This window comes from Galeopterus variegatus, unplaced genomic scaffold (genome assembly GCF_000696425.1).
Source record: "Galeopterus variegatus unplaced genomic scaffold, G_variegatus-3.0.2 Scaffold1078, whole genome shotgun sequence".
Classification (NCBI taxonomy): domain Eukaryota; kingdom Metazoa; phylum Chordata; class Mammalia; order Dermoptera; family Cynocephalidae; genus Galeopterus; species Galeopterus variegatus.
Genome location: NW_007727189.1, coordinates 39,410 through 55,300, shown reverse-complemented (window position 1 = coordinate 55,300; position 15,891 = coordinate 39,410). Strand labels below are relative to the sequence as shown.

Sequence of the window (15,891 nt, the reverse complement as noted above, 5' to 3'; positions counted from 1 at the left end):
AAAGATTCCTAAATGATCTTCCTCTTTCTACTCTGGTTCTTCCTGCTCAACCCTTTCCCTCACTTCATGCACCAGTCTACTATTCTTCACCCACCAGCCAGAATAACTTTTTTTTTTGTCCTTTTTGAGACCGGCCGCACCGCGCTCAGCCAATGAGCGCTGTGAGCGCACCGGTCATCCCTATATAGGATCCGAACCCGCGGTGGGAGCGCTGCTGCGCTCCCAGTGCCGCACCCTCCTGAGTGCGCCACGGGCTCGGCCCTCAAGTGCTTTTTCTGCATCTGTTGAAATGATTATATGATTCTTTTCCTTCATTCTGTTGATGTGATGTGTCACGTTTATAGATGTGTGTGTGTTGAACCACCCTTGCATCCTTAGGATGAATCCCATTTGATCATGATGTATAATCTTTTTGATGTGCTGCTGTATTCTATTTGCTAATATTTTGATGAGAATCTTCGTGTTTGTGTTCTTTAGGCATACTGGTCTGTAGTTTTCTTTTGTTGTTGTGTCTTTTTACAGTTTTGGTATGAGTGTAATGCTGGCCTCAGAATGAATTTGGAAGTACTCCCTCCTCTTCAATTTTTTGGAAGAGTTTGAGAATAATGGGTTTTGGTTCTTCTTTAAATGCTTGGTAGAATTAGGCAGTGAAGCCATGTGTTCCTGGGGTTTTCTTTGTTGAGAGGCTTTTTATTACTGCCTCAATCTCATTACTCATTTTTGGTATGTTTAGGTTTTCTAGTTCTTCATGATTCAACTTTGTTTAGCTGTATGTATCCAAAAATTTATCTGTTTCTTCTAGATTTTTCATTTTGTTCATATATAGTTGTTCACAATGGTCTCTTATGATCCTTTGAATTTCTGTGGTTTCAGTTGTAATGTCTCCTTTTTCATTTCTAATTTTATTTATTTGAATCTTCTTTTTGTTGCTAGTCTAAAGGTTTATCAATTTTGTGTGTTTTTTTGAAAAACTCTTTATTTCATCAATCTTTTGAATTTTTTTAAATCTACAATTCATTTATTTCTGCTCTGATCTTTGTTATTTCCTTCTTATTTGTGGTTTGGTTTGTTCTTTTTTTCTAGATCTTTAGTTCATAATGTTAGGTTGTTTATTTGAAGACTTTCTTCTTTTTTGATGTAGGCATTTATTGCTATAAACTTTGCTCTTATAACTGCTTTTGTTGTATCTGATAGATTGTGATATGTTGTGTTTTCATTTTCATTTGTCTCCCGGAAGTTTTTAATTTTCTTTTTGTTTGACTCATTCATTGCTTAGGAGCATAGTGTTTAATTTCCATGTATTTATATGGTTTCTAGTATCCCTTTTGTTGCTGATTTCCAGTTTTTATTCCATTGTGGTCAGACAAGGTAGTTGATATGTTTTACTTTTTAAAAAATGTATTTAGACATGGGCCGGCCCGGTGGCGCACTGCTACAGTGTGCCGCTTGGGAGCGCAGCGGCGCTCCCGCTGAGGGTTCAGATCCCACATACAGACCGGCTGCTCACTGGCTGAGCGAGGTGCGGGCGCAACACCGAGGGTTGCAATCCCGTTGCCGGTCCCGGTCCGGTACGGGCGCGACACTGAGGGTTGCGATCCGTTGCTGGTCACGAAAAAAGACAAAAAAAAGGAAAAAAAAATGTATTTAGACATGTTTCCTGTCTAACATATGGCCTATTCTAGAGAATGTTCCATATGCTGCTGAGAAGAATGTGTATTCTGTAGCTGTTGGATGAAATGTTCTCTAAATGTCCATTAGGTCCAGTCGGCTTATAGTAAGGATTAATTCTCGTGTTTCCCAGTTAATTTTATGTCTGGGTGATCTGTCCTTTGCTGAAAGTAGCATATGTAAGTTCCCAAATATTATTGTGTTGGAGTTTGTCTGTCCCATTAGGTCTCATAGTAATTGCTTTATGTTACTGGGTGCTCCAGAGTTGGGTGCATATGTATTTAGAATTGTTATATCCTCTTGTTGAATTGATCCCATTATCATTTTATAATTACTTTCCTTATCTTTTATTACTCTCCTTGGCTTGAAATCTGTTTTATCTGATATAACTACTGCTCTTTTTTGGTTTCTATTTGCATGAAATATCTTTTTCCATCCCTTCAGTTTCAGTCAGTGTGTGTCTTTATAGGTAAACTGAGTTTTTTGTAGGCAGTATATTGTTGATTTTTGTTTTATATCCATTGAGCCACTCTTTCTTTTAACTGGGGCATTTAATCCATTTACGTTTAAGGTTATTATTGATGATATAGGGACTTGTTACTGCCATTTTGTTATTTCCTTTCTGGTTGTTTTGTAGATCCTTTTTATTTTCTGTCCTTACTGTCTTCCTTTGTAGTTGAGTGGATTTCTGTAGCAGTACATTTTGATTTCTTGCTACTTATTTTTTGTACGTCTCTTATAAGTTTTTGTGTTATGGTTGTCATGAGGCTTACAAAAAAACATGTTAAAATTACAACAAATTATTTTAGACCCATAACAACTTAACTTTGATAGCTAAGAAAAAAGAAAAAACCAGGGCCAACTCTATGCTTTGGTGTCATTCCCCTTATCCCCCCACTTTTTGATATTTTGTTGTTTAAAGTTACTTCTTTTAATATTACCTATCTCTTAAATGGTTGTTGTATATGTTATTGTATTGTTAGGTTTGTACTTTACTCTTCATACTAAAGGTGTAAGTGGTTTGTTCACTACTCTTATAACATTGGAGTGCTCTGAGGTTGTCTGTGTATTAACTTTACTAATGAGTTATGTACTTCAGATGTTTTCTTGCTACTCTTTAGCATTATTTTCTTTCTGATTGAAGAGTTCCCTTTAACAGTTCTTGTAGGGCAGGTCTTGTGTTGATGAATTCCTTTAACATTTGTTTGTCTTAGAAAAACTTTATTTCTTTTTCATATTTGAAGGGTAGTTTTGCCTGATACAGAATTCTTGGCTGACAGTCTTTTTTCCTTCAGCACTTTGAATATATTATTCCATTCTTTTCCCTCCTGTAGGTTTCTATTGAGAAATCTGCTGAGAGACATATTGGGTCTCAGTCGAATGTTATATGTTAATTCCTGGATTGGGGGAACTTCCTGACCAGAACTTGAGCTCTGTGCTTGAGCTAAATTGCTGCTTTGCTGCTGATTCTCTCAGGAAGGCTATTTGCACAGATTAGATTTCATTTATTTATTTATATATAATTTTATTATTTTATTAATATTGTTTTTTTACACTCTATGATGTTATTGCAGAGCAGTTGGGAGGGAGGGGGAGAGGGGAAAGGGGAAGGAAATGTGATAAAAGAAGGAGGAAGGAAGAGGGGTGTGATTGAGGACTTGTGGCACCCCCCACATTCCCACAGGGGAGACTGGGGGACTTCCAGCAGTAGTTTGGTCATTGCCTGCTTGGCTGGGTGCCAATGTCAGGGGGGTGTGGCAGAAGCCCTTGCCTCCTACCCCCTGAGCTCAGGAGCCCGAAGCCCTTTTTGTTGCAGCTTGGTGGTCATCGCTGGGCTGGTTGCTCATGTTGGGGCGGTGTGACTGAGGCCTGAAGCCCCCCACCACCCTGGCTCGGGAGAGCCTGGGGCACTTCCTGTGGCAGGTCAGTGGTCATCACTGGGCTGGTTGTTCATGTTGTGGGGGCATGACCAATGCCCGAGGCAGATTAGATTTTAATTGTTGGTGTTTTAATTACTTCTTGGTGTGGGATGTGTGGAAATTCCAGCCTGGGACTTAGTTTTTCCTTTAGACTTTGCCCCCTGCAGTTCTCTCATCCTTACTGATCTCTGTTGAGACCAGCTGCCCATGCTGCACCCCAGTGTTCAGGGGGCCAGTCTTTTTCCTGTATTTCCTGTGGGGCAGGTCATGTACACGTCCTTTGCAATGACTCACGAGTGTCTAGGTGATTCCTTTCTCTGGTGGCCCTTCACTCTCAGGTATGTGCAGGGAACCCTGCCAGTGATCTTTCTGGCTTGTGGGTTGGTATGGTGCACTCTGAAGCCCTCCTTTTCCCTGAAGACTCCAAGCAAGTTCATTCAAAGGGTGTTGCTACAGGTTTTGCCAGCCTCTGGAAGCTGATCCATCTGCTGCAGCCACTACCTACCTCATACCAGACTGGCTCAGAAGCAGCTGGGGCTCAAAATGATCAAAGCTGTCCCTGCTTCCTCTCACTCTGGCTTCTCATTCCTTCACAGACTTTGCAGATGTCTCCTCTTCCACCAGCTCCAGCAGTCCCAAGTTGGCAGTCTTTGCTTTTTAGTAGCTGTAAGTTGATTGGTGGTGGGAGGGAGCATTGCTGGCAGTCATCTGTTCTGCTGTCTTGTTGACATCACTCATGTTTCCAATTTTCTAAATATAAGTTGTTGAGTTTTTTTTATATTTCACTGAGTGTTTCTTTTCTGGATCCAATGCTACATTCTAATAATTATTCTCCCTGTCTAGCTTCATCGTGGCCATCTTGGTTTACTAAATTAATATATATTTAAAGACATCAATTTATTTTACAGAAAACTCAACCCATTTCTGACACATCAATAAATTTTCCACTTTTGTTTATAAAACCTGTATTTCTGCTTTTTAGATATAGTCTTTTTTATGTTAAGTTTCATTCTGTTCCTGGTTTGAGTGTTTTTATCATGAAAGGGTATTGATTTTTTTCAAATGATTTTTCTGCATTAACTGACCAATCAAGTGACTTTTTCTTCATTGTGTTAACGTAGAGTATTACGTTTGCCATGCCATATTGCAGCATCCTTGCATTCCAGGAATGCCACCTGATTGTGATGTGTCATGCTTTCAATGTGTTGTCCAATTTGGTTAGCTAGTATTTTGTTGAGGATTGTTTCATCGGCATTCATCAGGGATATTGCTGTATGATTTTCTTTTCTTATAACTTCTTTGCCTGGCTTTGGTATCAGGGTAATGCTGTCTTCATAGAAAGAGTTTAGAAGTGTTCCCTCCTCTTCAGTATTTTGAAAGCTTTGAGGAGGATTGGTGTTCTTTCTTCAACTGGTTGAATTTTCTACTGAAGCTATTTGGTCTTTGCCTTTTCTTTGTTGGTAGGCTTTTGATTACTAATTCAAAGTCCTTATAAGTTATGTGTCTATTCAGATGTTCTGTTTCTTCATGATTCAGTGTTCATAGATTGTGTTTTTCTTGAAATTTATCCATTTTCTCTTGGATGTTCTATTCATTGGCATACGGTTGTCTATAGTATTCTCTTAAAGCCTTTTTACTTATATATAGAATCAGTTGTATGTCCCCTCTGCCATTTCTAATTTTACTTCATGAGGCTTGTCTCTTTTTGTTAGTTATTCTAGGGAAGGGTTTGTCAATTTTATTGATCTTTTAAAAAAATGTACTCTTAGTTTTGTGCTTTTCTATTCTCTTTCGATCATCTCTAATCTTTATTTCCTTCTATCCTTGGGTTCAGTGTGTTTTTTCTAGTTTACACAATTGTAAAGGTAGATCTCAATTTTTTGAATTGAGATCTTCTATTTCAATGTAAGCATTTATACATATGCTTTTTTTTTTTTTATCTCAGCACTGTTTTTGCTTCGTGTGTTTTTCTTATCCTTTGTTACAACATATTTTTTAATTTTGCTTATATTCAAATTTGCTAATTTGATACATTGGTTATTTAAGAATCCATTGTTCATTTCTACATATATCTAGATTTTCCAGTTTTTTTCTGCTGTTATTCACTGGTTTTATTCCATTATTTTGAAAAAATATACTTTCTATGATTTCAGTCATTTTAAATTTTTTAAAAGTTGTTGTTTTCTCCTCAAATGTGGTCTTTTCTGGAGCATGTTCTTTGTGCAATTCAGAAAAATTTGTATTCTACTGTTTTTGGGTGATGTGTATATATCTCATAGGCCTACTTGATCTCTATTAGTGTTTAAGTCTTCGATTATTTTTCTTCTGTCTGGTTGTTCTATTCATAAGTGAAAGTAGGCCATCAAAGTCTCCAAGTATTATAGTGGAGTCGTCTGTTTCTCCTGTTAGTTCTTTTTGTTTTATATGTTGTGGAGCTCTACAATCAGGTGCCTATATATTTATAATAGCTATGTTTTTCCAGAAAATTGATCCCTTTACCATTACATAATGTCCTTCTTTGCTTATTGTACCAGTTTTTCACATAATCTCTGTTTAGACTGATATTAGTATAGCTACCTGTGCTCTCTTTCTGTTACCTTTTGCAGGGAAGGAACATCTTTTTTATCCTTTCAATTCAGTATATGTGTGTTTTTAGAGTTAACATGAGTCTCTTGTAGACAGCAAGTAGTTGTGTCCTGTTTTTTAATCCATTCAGCTGATCTGTGTCTTTTGATTGCAGAGTTTAAACTTAACATTGACATTTCAAATAACTACTGAAAGGGAAGGACTACTTTTTTCTTTTTTAAAATTTTTCTAGGGAAGGACTTACTATTGATTTGTTAAAAATTTTTTATACATCTTGTATTTTTTTCCTCCTCATTTCCCTTACTGCCTCCTTTTTTGTTTCACTGATTTTTGATTACCATCTCGTTTCCTTTTGTGCATATTTTATAGCTATTTTCTCTGGTTATATTGCAATTACATAAAACATCTTAAAATTACAACATTCCGTATTAAACTGGTAACTTCAAACACATGCACAAACTATCTTTTTTAGGTCTGTTCCATCCTTATGTTATCAATATCACAAATTACTTGTATATAAACTGTGTTTCCATTAACATGTATTTAGATCTTAGCAGTAGTCTCTTGTTATCTTTCTTTCTCTAGACAAATTTCTTCCCACTGTTCCACTTCTCATTCTGCACCCAAAGTCTTCTTGCATTGATGTACTGGTGGTAGGTAAGGTTTTATCGTATATGTGTTTACAGAATGAACTCATCCATCTGCTCTTCTCAGCTATTTTTAGGTTTTTGCTTCAGGGTTGTACTGTAAGAACATTCTTGGACATATCTCCTGTGATATATATGTAGGATGTCTTGAGTATATGCTTGGAAATAGAACTCATGGGACATTCAGTTTGATCAGTTTGATAGCAAATATTATAAGAGATATATACTTATTTTCTTTCCATGACATCATACTCCCTTTCTTTTTAATTCTCTTCTGTTACTGCTGTAAGCTCAGTGTAATTTTCATGGTTAAGCATGGATCAGATTAATTCTTCTGGCTAAATCAGCTTATCTTTTCTTCCAAGGTCAGTTTTTTTACTGTTTTTGTACAATATATTCCCACAGCTATGCAAGACTAAACGCTGCTTCCGCATGTCTGTTACTCCCTGCCCTCCATTTTTGCTTTTCCTCCAGGCTGGCCTTTCATAATATAGTTGCTGGATTTGGATGGACTACACTGTTACCTACCAGGATATTAATCTTGCACTTGTGAATGCCTTAATTTCCACAGGTCTTCTTGACCCCCTCCCCCACCAGGCTACTCTTTGTGTAACAAAACACCATACTCATTCATTGGAAAACTTTCTCAGGACTCTGCTTAAATTGATATATACAGGCTGTGATGACTCAGATACCATTGTTCATAAAGAATGCCTGAATAACGATATTGGCCACACAGCTCAGCTCTTTCTAAAGTCTTTGTATTTGATATGACCTGTTGTTAACTGTACTTACTACCTGGTTAGGCAGTTGTTAAGAACATGTTGTTCAGTCCTGCGAGCTCATGTTCATATTTTCTTACTATCTTGAAGTTAGACACATAAATCCTGTGAGACTCCTGTTCTTATTTGTAAAATAGTAATAATTTATCTTGGGTGTTTTGTTTGTTTTTTGCTGGCCAGTGTAGAAATCTCAATGCTTTTAAAACAGGTTAATGCTGTTAGCTAGCTTAAAATATTGATTGTTTTATAGGAAAGACTCAAAAAATTTCCTTTGTTTAATAAGATGTAACAACTGTCTTTCATGATGAGACGAGTCATTGCCTGTGTCTTAGCTCAGCCTCCTATAAGAAATTCCATAGATTGGGTGACTTAAACAGCAAATTTATTTTTCACAACGTAGGCTGGAAAGTTCAGCATCTAGGTATTGGTCAGTTTGATTCCTGGAAAGGGTCTTCTTCCTGGTTTACCTTGGCTATCTTCCTGTGTGCTCACATGGTGGAAAGATTGAGAGGAAGCAAGCTCTTTGTTTATTCTAATCCCATTCCTGGGATCCATGACATAATTGCCTCTGAAGGTCCCCACCTCCAAATTCAGTCACTTTTTTCTTTATGATGGGGTATGTTCTGAGAAATGCATCTATAGGCAATTTCTTCATTGTGTGAACATCATTGAGTGTACTTAAACCTACATGATATCTTTTACTACACACCCAGGCCATATGGTATGATGGATTGCTTCTAGGCTACAAACCTTTACAGCATGTTACTGTACTGAATGCTATAGGCAATCAGTTAACTCAGAGGTAAGTATTTGTGCATTTAAATGTATCTAAACATAGAAAAGGTACAGTAAAAATATGGCATAAAAGATAAAAAATGACACACCTGTATAAGTATATGTATCCCATTATAATGTTAAGGTACCACTATCATATATATGTGCTTTGTAGTTGACCAAAATGGATTAGGTACTCAGCATATGAATTTTGGTAAACAAACATTCAGACCATAGCAGCCTGTGTTGTACCTATTCTGTTTTTATTTTCCAGTTCGAAACAATGTTGTTTCTGACCTTAGTTCATAAATTTAACTACAATAAATTTGTATAATTGTGGTTATAATTGTGCTTGCTTATATTTACCTCCTATTTGTATCATGGGCTATTGGAATGTTTTATTTATTAATCTTTTTTATGAATTACAGATGGTGGGTTTTTTTTTTTTTTTTGTCCTTTTTGTGTGACCGGCTGCACCGTGCTCAGCCAGTGAGCACTGTGAGCGCACCGGTCATCCCTATATAGGATCTGAACCCGCAGTGGGAGCACTGCTGCGCTTCCAGTGCCGCACCCTCCCGAGTGTGCCCCGGGCTCGGCCCTACAGATGGTGGTTTTTCAGCATGTATTATGTAATATAATTGACATGCACTACTTGTTAATGTTGCAAAACCCTGTTCTTTGTAGGTATAGATGGTTTTATAATAAGTATTCAGAAAATGTCTTTTTCATTTTCCTTTTTTTTTCTTCAACTTTGTTTTTTGTTTGTTTTTGGTGACTGGCCAGTACTGGGATTGAACCCTAGTCCTGCTGTTATCAGCACCATGCTCTAAGTATTCAGAAAATTATTTTATTCTTATAACATTGCTTTCTTAAATGTTTCCTAATTTTTTCAGTGCTATTTTTGGTTTACCATTCCAAATTGACATTTATTTAGATTATTCATTAGATAAGTTTGTTGTGGATTATTTACCACTATAGCATATTGTACTGTGCTTTAGCATTTATTTGCATACAATAAATATGAAGAAATAGTATATAATAAATTTTTTTTTCTCTTCAGTTATGACAGAGCCATATGCTTACTTCCAGTTGGTGTGTGCTTTGGGCTCATGGTGGAAATGTAGCTTTTTTTTAGTGCTAATATAAATTTGAGCAACATGTGTGTTTTGGTTACAGAGTATTTGAAAACCAGGCTTCCCTAAAATTAATTTGAATTGCGTGTACTCACTTTTTCTTTACTAATGAATTCTGGTTTTTTCCTGTGTTCCCAAAAGTTGAAGATCATGCTGGAATGTTTCATAACTGTGTAATATAAGTGTTATTTTGGTGCAGTATTGCATTTTCAAAATATAATATTTATTTACTAATTTTAATTAATTAAAGTCATGTTCTATTTTATATTGTAGATATCATTTCTAAATGTGTGATCAGAGAATTACTACCAACAGAAAAGAGTAGTACAGAAGAAATATTTCAAGCAATGATGTTGGAAAGATATGAAAGTCATGATAGAGAACATTTTTCCTTCAGTGAAGTTAAGAAAAATATAAGTGACTTTGAGTTTCAGTGGAGAGATGATAAAAGGAATTATAAGGGAGTCCCTATGACCTATCAAAAAAATCTCACTGTTAGAAGATATCAACATGGTGGAGTGGATGCAGGAAACAAGCCTCTTGAAAATAAACTTGGATTAAGCTTTCAGTCACATCTGGCTGAACTGCAGAAATTTCAGACTGAAGGGAAAATTTATGAATGTAATCTAATTGAGAAGACAGTCAACAGTGGTTCCTCAGTTTCACCACTCAAAAGAATTCTTCCTAGTGTTCGCACCATTTCTAATAAATATGGGAATGATTTTTTGCATTCTTTATTACTCACACAAGTCCATAAACGACACATTAGTGAAAAACCTTACAAATGTAATGAATGTGGCAAAGCCTTTAATTTGTCTTCAAGCCTTACTAACCATAAGGTAATACATACTGTGGAGAAACCTTACAAATGTAATGAGTGTGGCAAATGCTTTAATCGGGCTTCACTCCTCAGTGTACATCAGATAATCCATACAGGAGAGAAACCATATCAATGTGATGTATGTGGTAAGGTCTTCAGTCAAAATTCACATCTTGCAACTCACCGGAGAATTCATACTGGAGAGAAACCATACAAATGTAATGAGTGTGGCAAGGCCTTTATTCAAAGTTCCAATCTTGCAATTCATCAGAAAACTCATACTGGAGAAAAACCTTACAAATGTAATGAGTGTGGCAAAGCCTTTAAGCGGGGTTCATTTCTCACTGCACATCAGATAACCCATACTGGAGAGAAACCATATCAATGTGATGTATGTGGCAAGGTCTTCAGTCAAAATTCACATCTTGCAACTCACCGGAGAACTCATACTGGAGAGAAACCATATAAATGTAATGAGTGTGGCAAGGTCTTTAGTCAAAATTCACACCTTGCAAATCATCATAAAACTCATACTGGAGAGAAACCTTACAGATGTAATGAGTGTGGCAAAGCCTTTAATCTTAGCTCATTACTCAGTAGACATCAGATAGTCCATACTAGAGAGAAACCATATAAATGTGATGTATGTAGTAAGGTCTTTAGTTCAAATTCAAGTCTTGCTGTTCATCAGAGAATTCATACTGGAGAGAAACCTTACAAATGTAATGAATGTGGCAAAGCCTTTATTCAAAGTTCCCACCTTGCAAATCATCGGAGCATTCATACAGGAGAAAAACCTCACAAATGTAATGTTTGTGGCAAAACTTTTAATTGGTTCTCACTCCTCACTATACATCAGATAATACATACTGGAGAAAAACCATATAAGTGTGATATTTGTGACAAGGTCTTCAATTACAGTGCAAACCTTTCAATTCACCGGAGAATTCATACTGGAGAGAAACCCTTCAAATGTAATGAATGTGGTAGGGTCTTCAGTTACTACTCATGCCTTGCACGTCATCGGAGAATTCATACTGGAGAGAAACCTTACAAATGTAATGAGTGTGGCAAAGCCTTTAGTGAGCGTTCAAGCATTACTAAGCATCAGATAATCCATACTGGAGAGAAAGCTTATAAATGTAATGAATTTGGCAAGGCAATTATCCATAGTTCAAAACTTGTAAAACATCAAAAAAATCCTACTGGGGAGAAACTACACAAATGTAATGATTGTGGTAAAACTTTTCTTCATAGGGCAAGCCTGGTGTACCACCACAGAAGTCATACTGGAGAGAAGCCATACAAATGTAATGAATGTGGCAAAGTCTTCAATTCCAGTTCAATCCTTGCAAGTCATCGTAGAATTCATACTGGAGAGAAACCTTACAAATGCAATGAATGTGGCAAGGTCTTTAGTCACCGCTCACCTCTAGCACGTCATCGGAGTATTCATACTGGAGAGAAACCTTACAAATGTAATGAGTGTGGTAAAGCCTTTAGAGTGCGTTCAATCCTGACTAATCATAAGTTAACCCATACTGGAGAAAAACCTTATAAATGTAATGAATGTGGTAAAACTTTTATCCAGAAGTCAAGGCTGGTATGCCATCAGAGAAGTCATACTGGAGAGAAGCCATTCAGATGTATTGAATGTGGCAAGGCCTTTGGGCTGTGGTCCTCCCTCAAAAGACACCAAAGAATTCATTCTGGAGAGAAACTTTACAAATGTAATCAATGTGGCAAATCCTTTTTTCACCATTCAGACCTCACTAAACATCAGAAAAAACATACTGGAAAGAATGATGCACATATACTAAATGTGGCAAGACCTTTAGACATTCTCCTTAACTCTGGCTTCACCAAATAATTGATACTTGCATATGCAGTGAATATAGCAAAGTTTTAAACTAGTGCTTACTACTAACTAGACATAAGAATATACATCCTGGACAGAAACCACAGGCATATAATGTATGTGGCAAGAATTTTACCTAAAGGTCAAAACTTGTGGATCTACAGGGAATTCAACGTGGAGAGAGACTTTACAAATGAATGAATTTGGCAAATCCTTTACCAGAGTTAAATCATTGCTCCACAAAAGAGAGTTAACTACTGAGGAGAACTGAAATGTACGTGGCAGTGGCTTTACCCAGGCATCACAACTCATTAGACTTCAGAATATACATCTTTGAGAGAAACCACACAAATGTATTGTGCATGCTATGCTTTAACCACCAGAGATCAAAAGTGAAACATTAGAGCATTCATATTGGAGAGGAACCTTACAAAAGTAATTTGGTAAGGCTTTTTATCAAACGTTCATGCCTTTAGGGTCATGAGAGAATTTATACAGCAGAGAAAACATACGTAAGTGCTGAACGAGGAATGGCCTTTAAGCAACATTGTGTCCTCAGGCATCACCAAAGTATTCATACTGGAGAGGATCCTCACAAATGTAATGAATGTGGGGAAACTTTTTAATCCTCACAGTGCACTACATATCAGAAATCATATAAGGGATACTAAGTCTACTTCAACATTGACCTGAAATACTACATACTGCAGAATTACTACAAGTTAAAGTTCATGACTGTGTGTGTATCAAAGGAGCAAGATTGTGTGTAGAAATGGCCAGTTATCTTTATAACATACTGTGTTAAATTACTTGCGGTTTCTTGAAAGTATACCTTACTATTTATGACTCTCAGTCTGACCTTGAAATCTATTGATAGGCCTTTCTTATGGGCGTTTCATTGTGGTGTCTGGGAAGGGATCAAGATGAGAGGGCCTACTTTCTTTGGTGTGTTTCCTTTGTGTTCATGTTCCCTGTATGATCAGTATGTTGTATTTTAGAATTCAATATTGTGCGAATTAAAGAGGATTTTGGGTGGGGGGTGTGGAGAATGATGTAAATTTTATTATGTAAGTCTTCATGCTTCTTGTGTTTAGTGCCCTTTTCCACATAGAGGGCCACTTTGGGTTATAGGAAACAATTGTCCAATCAACTGACCATGAAACAGAGCAGGCTAAGACATTAATAGACTTGGGTTTTCATGGGAGGAGAGTGATAGGTTACTAAAGATAGATTACATGGTAGAAATAATGCAGGGGAAATGGTGGTCCCCTTCACTGAATGACAGTAGCTGTTCTATTTCAAAGGTTAATGAAAAATTAGTTTTGAGAAATTAGAGAACAGTTAGGAGAGTTTAATCAAAACGGCCAGAGTAGCATGTTCATGAGTGGGGTTTACATTGAACCACTGGCATTTCATTTTTTTATTGTTTTGTTCAGAATGTATTGTAGGTCCTGTGGTTTAATTAATAAAATTTAATCAGTTTTTCATAACTCAATGGAGCATGTTTATTTCACCAACACATTTTCATCTCTTCTCCATAGGGTACTTCATAATAGATACTATTAGGCTCTCATGGTTGAAATAATCTGTAACAATTTTTTTCCATGGTGGAATCAATATACTTTTGGTGAATATATGCACCTGAGATATTCTGCCTACACTCTGCCCCAGGATATTTATGTGGCTATAATAAAAGTGCCGTATAAGTGCAGTTTCAGACTGAGCTCATAAAACCTGCCTCTGTTCATAAACTTGCTCTATACGGTTATATTTCTACAATGCCTTTTGTGTCTAAATAAGGCCCTTGGCTTACACCTTGGTTTACGTGAGATGAACATACAAATAAAAGAATCCTATAAAAAAGACAATTTCAGGAAAAAAAAAATTTTTGTATGTGTTCTTGGAGCTCTTGGTGAAATAATTTGAAAAGATTAATTTTCATGAGTTCTTTTTCTAAGAATGAACATACACAATTGTGTTTTGTTTTTCTTAATAAAATAGAAGCTTCATGTGGCCGCTCCACTGGGATAAGATGGAACCCCACCCAAAATTTGGTTTATTGAGACTGATGATGTTATATACTGAAGTGTTGTGAACAGTGTCCATTAAATGATAGGCTTTCTCCGTAGAGCAGGGCAGACTTTCCAAGCTGGTTCAAAAATGGCATGAGAGCAGGGAAAAGGTGTTGGTGTTTTGTTGTGGGTAAGGAGTGGGGTTAGGGTGAGGATGCCCTAACCCCATTCCTGCTAGTGCCAAATAAGGGTGCACTCAGGCTTTATTACCAACTTGCCCAGATGGGCAGAATAGGAAAAGGGAATGCAGAGGCTTAAAAGGTGTCAGTAGTCAACATCAGAAAATGGAGCCAGGTTCTTTAGTACAACATTGAGTGTTTAATCTTACAACTCCTGACTTCTTGCTTGAGAAAGATGGCAATTTTCTTCATGCTGATAACTTACCACATTGCTTTTTTTTTTTTGCTATGCCATATGTCCCACTGCACAGTATGGTAAAAATGGTCATGAAACATTGTTAGGCAAATTGCCTACAGTACCTAGTTTAATGAAAATTGTATGGAAATGTTTATTAGTAAATATGATTAAAGAATTTTACTAGAGCATTTTTCCAAAGGCTATAAAAACGTCAATATCAGATTATGACATTAAGCATTATGTTACATCTTACATGATATAACATTGTATTATGTTACATTCATTCTAAGTGTGGTATAATTTGTTTCTGATGTTATATAAATTTTTTCTTGCACATTATAAACCAGGTTACATGTTCCGTATATATGTGTATACACACACACACACATATACCTGTGTGTGTGTGTTTGTATATCTTTCCTGTGTTGTTCCTATGAGAAATTTAGGGGATACATAAATCACGGGGTTGGTTTGAGACTTCTGACCTGAAAATGCACAAAAGGCAATGACAGGTACAAAGTAGGTGCTTTGTAAATAGGAAGAGAGTTCCTTTAAGTGTTTAGTTCAATAAAAGAAAATCTCAAGGCAAAAAGCAGGTTAAAAGACTCATCCAATCATATCTCAGTATGTGGCTGAAATAGGACTTGAATCCGTGTTGTCTGGCTGCAAAGATGAATCTCTTAACATGATGCTATGCTATTTCCTTCAGCAACTCAGCATCTGTACTTTTTTTTCACAATTGGGGAAATTGTTTTATTTTCTGTGATTTACGTTCATATGAAATTGTGGTTGTGATAACTATCTATTTTGTCTATACATTTATAGGCCAGTATTACTTATGAATAAATACTTAATAAGATGTAGATATACTGGTTACCACATAATCCCACCAGAAAGATTGTCTAATGTGAAGATTGAGGCAAGAATGGTCCACTACTATGGTGGGACAGGACACATTTCTCTAAGCCAGGAGCAGGAGTAAAATGATATGAACCACTGAAATAACTACACAGTGTTGCGGTGAGCCAAGCTGTAGAACCTGAAGCATGAGTAAGAAATAAAACATTTTAGGGTAGAGACTAAATTACTAATGATTTCAGTTATATAATTAGTCTAGGGATGACACTGGAATTTAAACAGTTTTTGTTTATATTTGGTGTCTGGTCAGTATGGGGTCTGAACCCTTTACCTAGTTATAACACCATGCTCCAACCAACTGAGCTAACCAGTTAGCCTGGATTTCCAACAGTTTAATTGAGATATATTTTACATACT

General features: G+C 36.5%; 1 protein-coding gene across 1 annotated transcript in view; it reads left to right on the top strand.

The window, feature by feature from the left end:
- ZNF841 (zinc finger protein 841) overlaps window positions 1-12,916 on the top strand; it is a 23,934-nt gene extending 11,018 nt beyond the window's left edge. Inside the window, 3 exon segments of the mRNA XM_008574635.1 lie at window positions 9,783-11,465; window positions 11,550-12,064; window positions 12,067-12,916. Of these exon segments, the coding sequence (XP_008572857.1) occupies window positions 9,783-11,465; window positions 11,550-12,064; window positions 12,067-12,105 (2,237 nt within the window). The 3' untranslated portion in view covers window positions 12,106-12,916.
- Window positions 12,917-15,891: the final 2,975 nt, after the last annotated feature.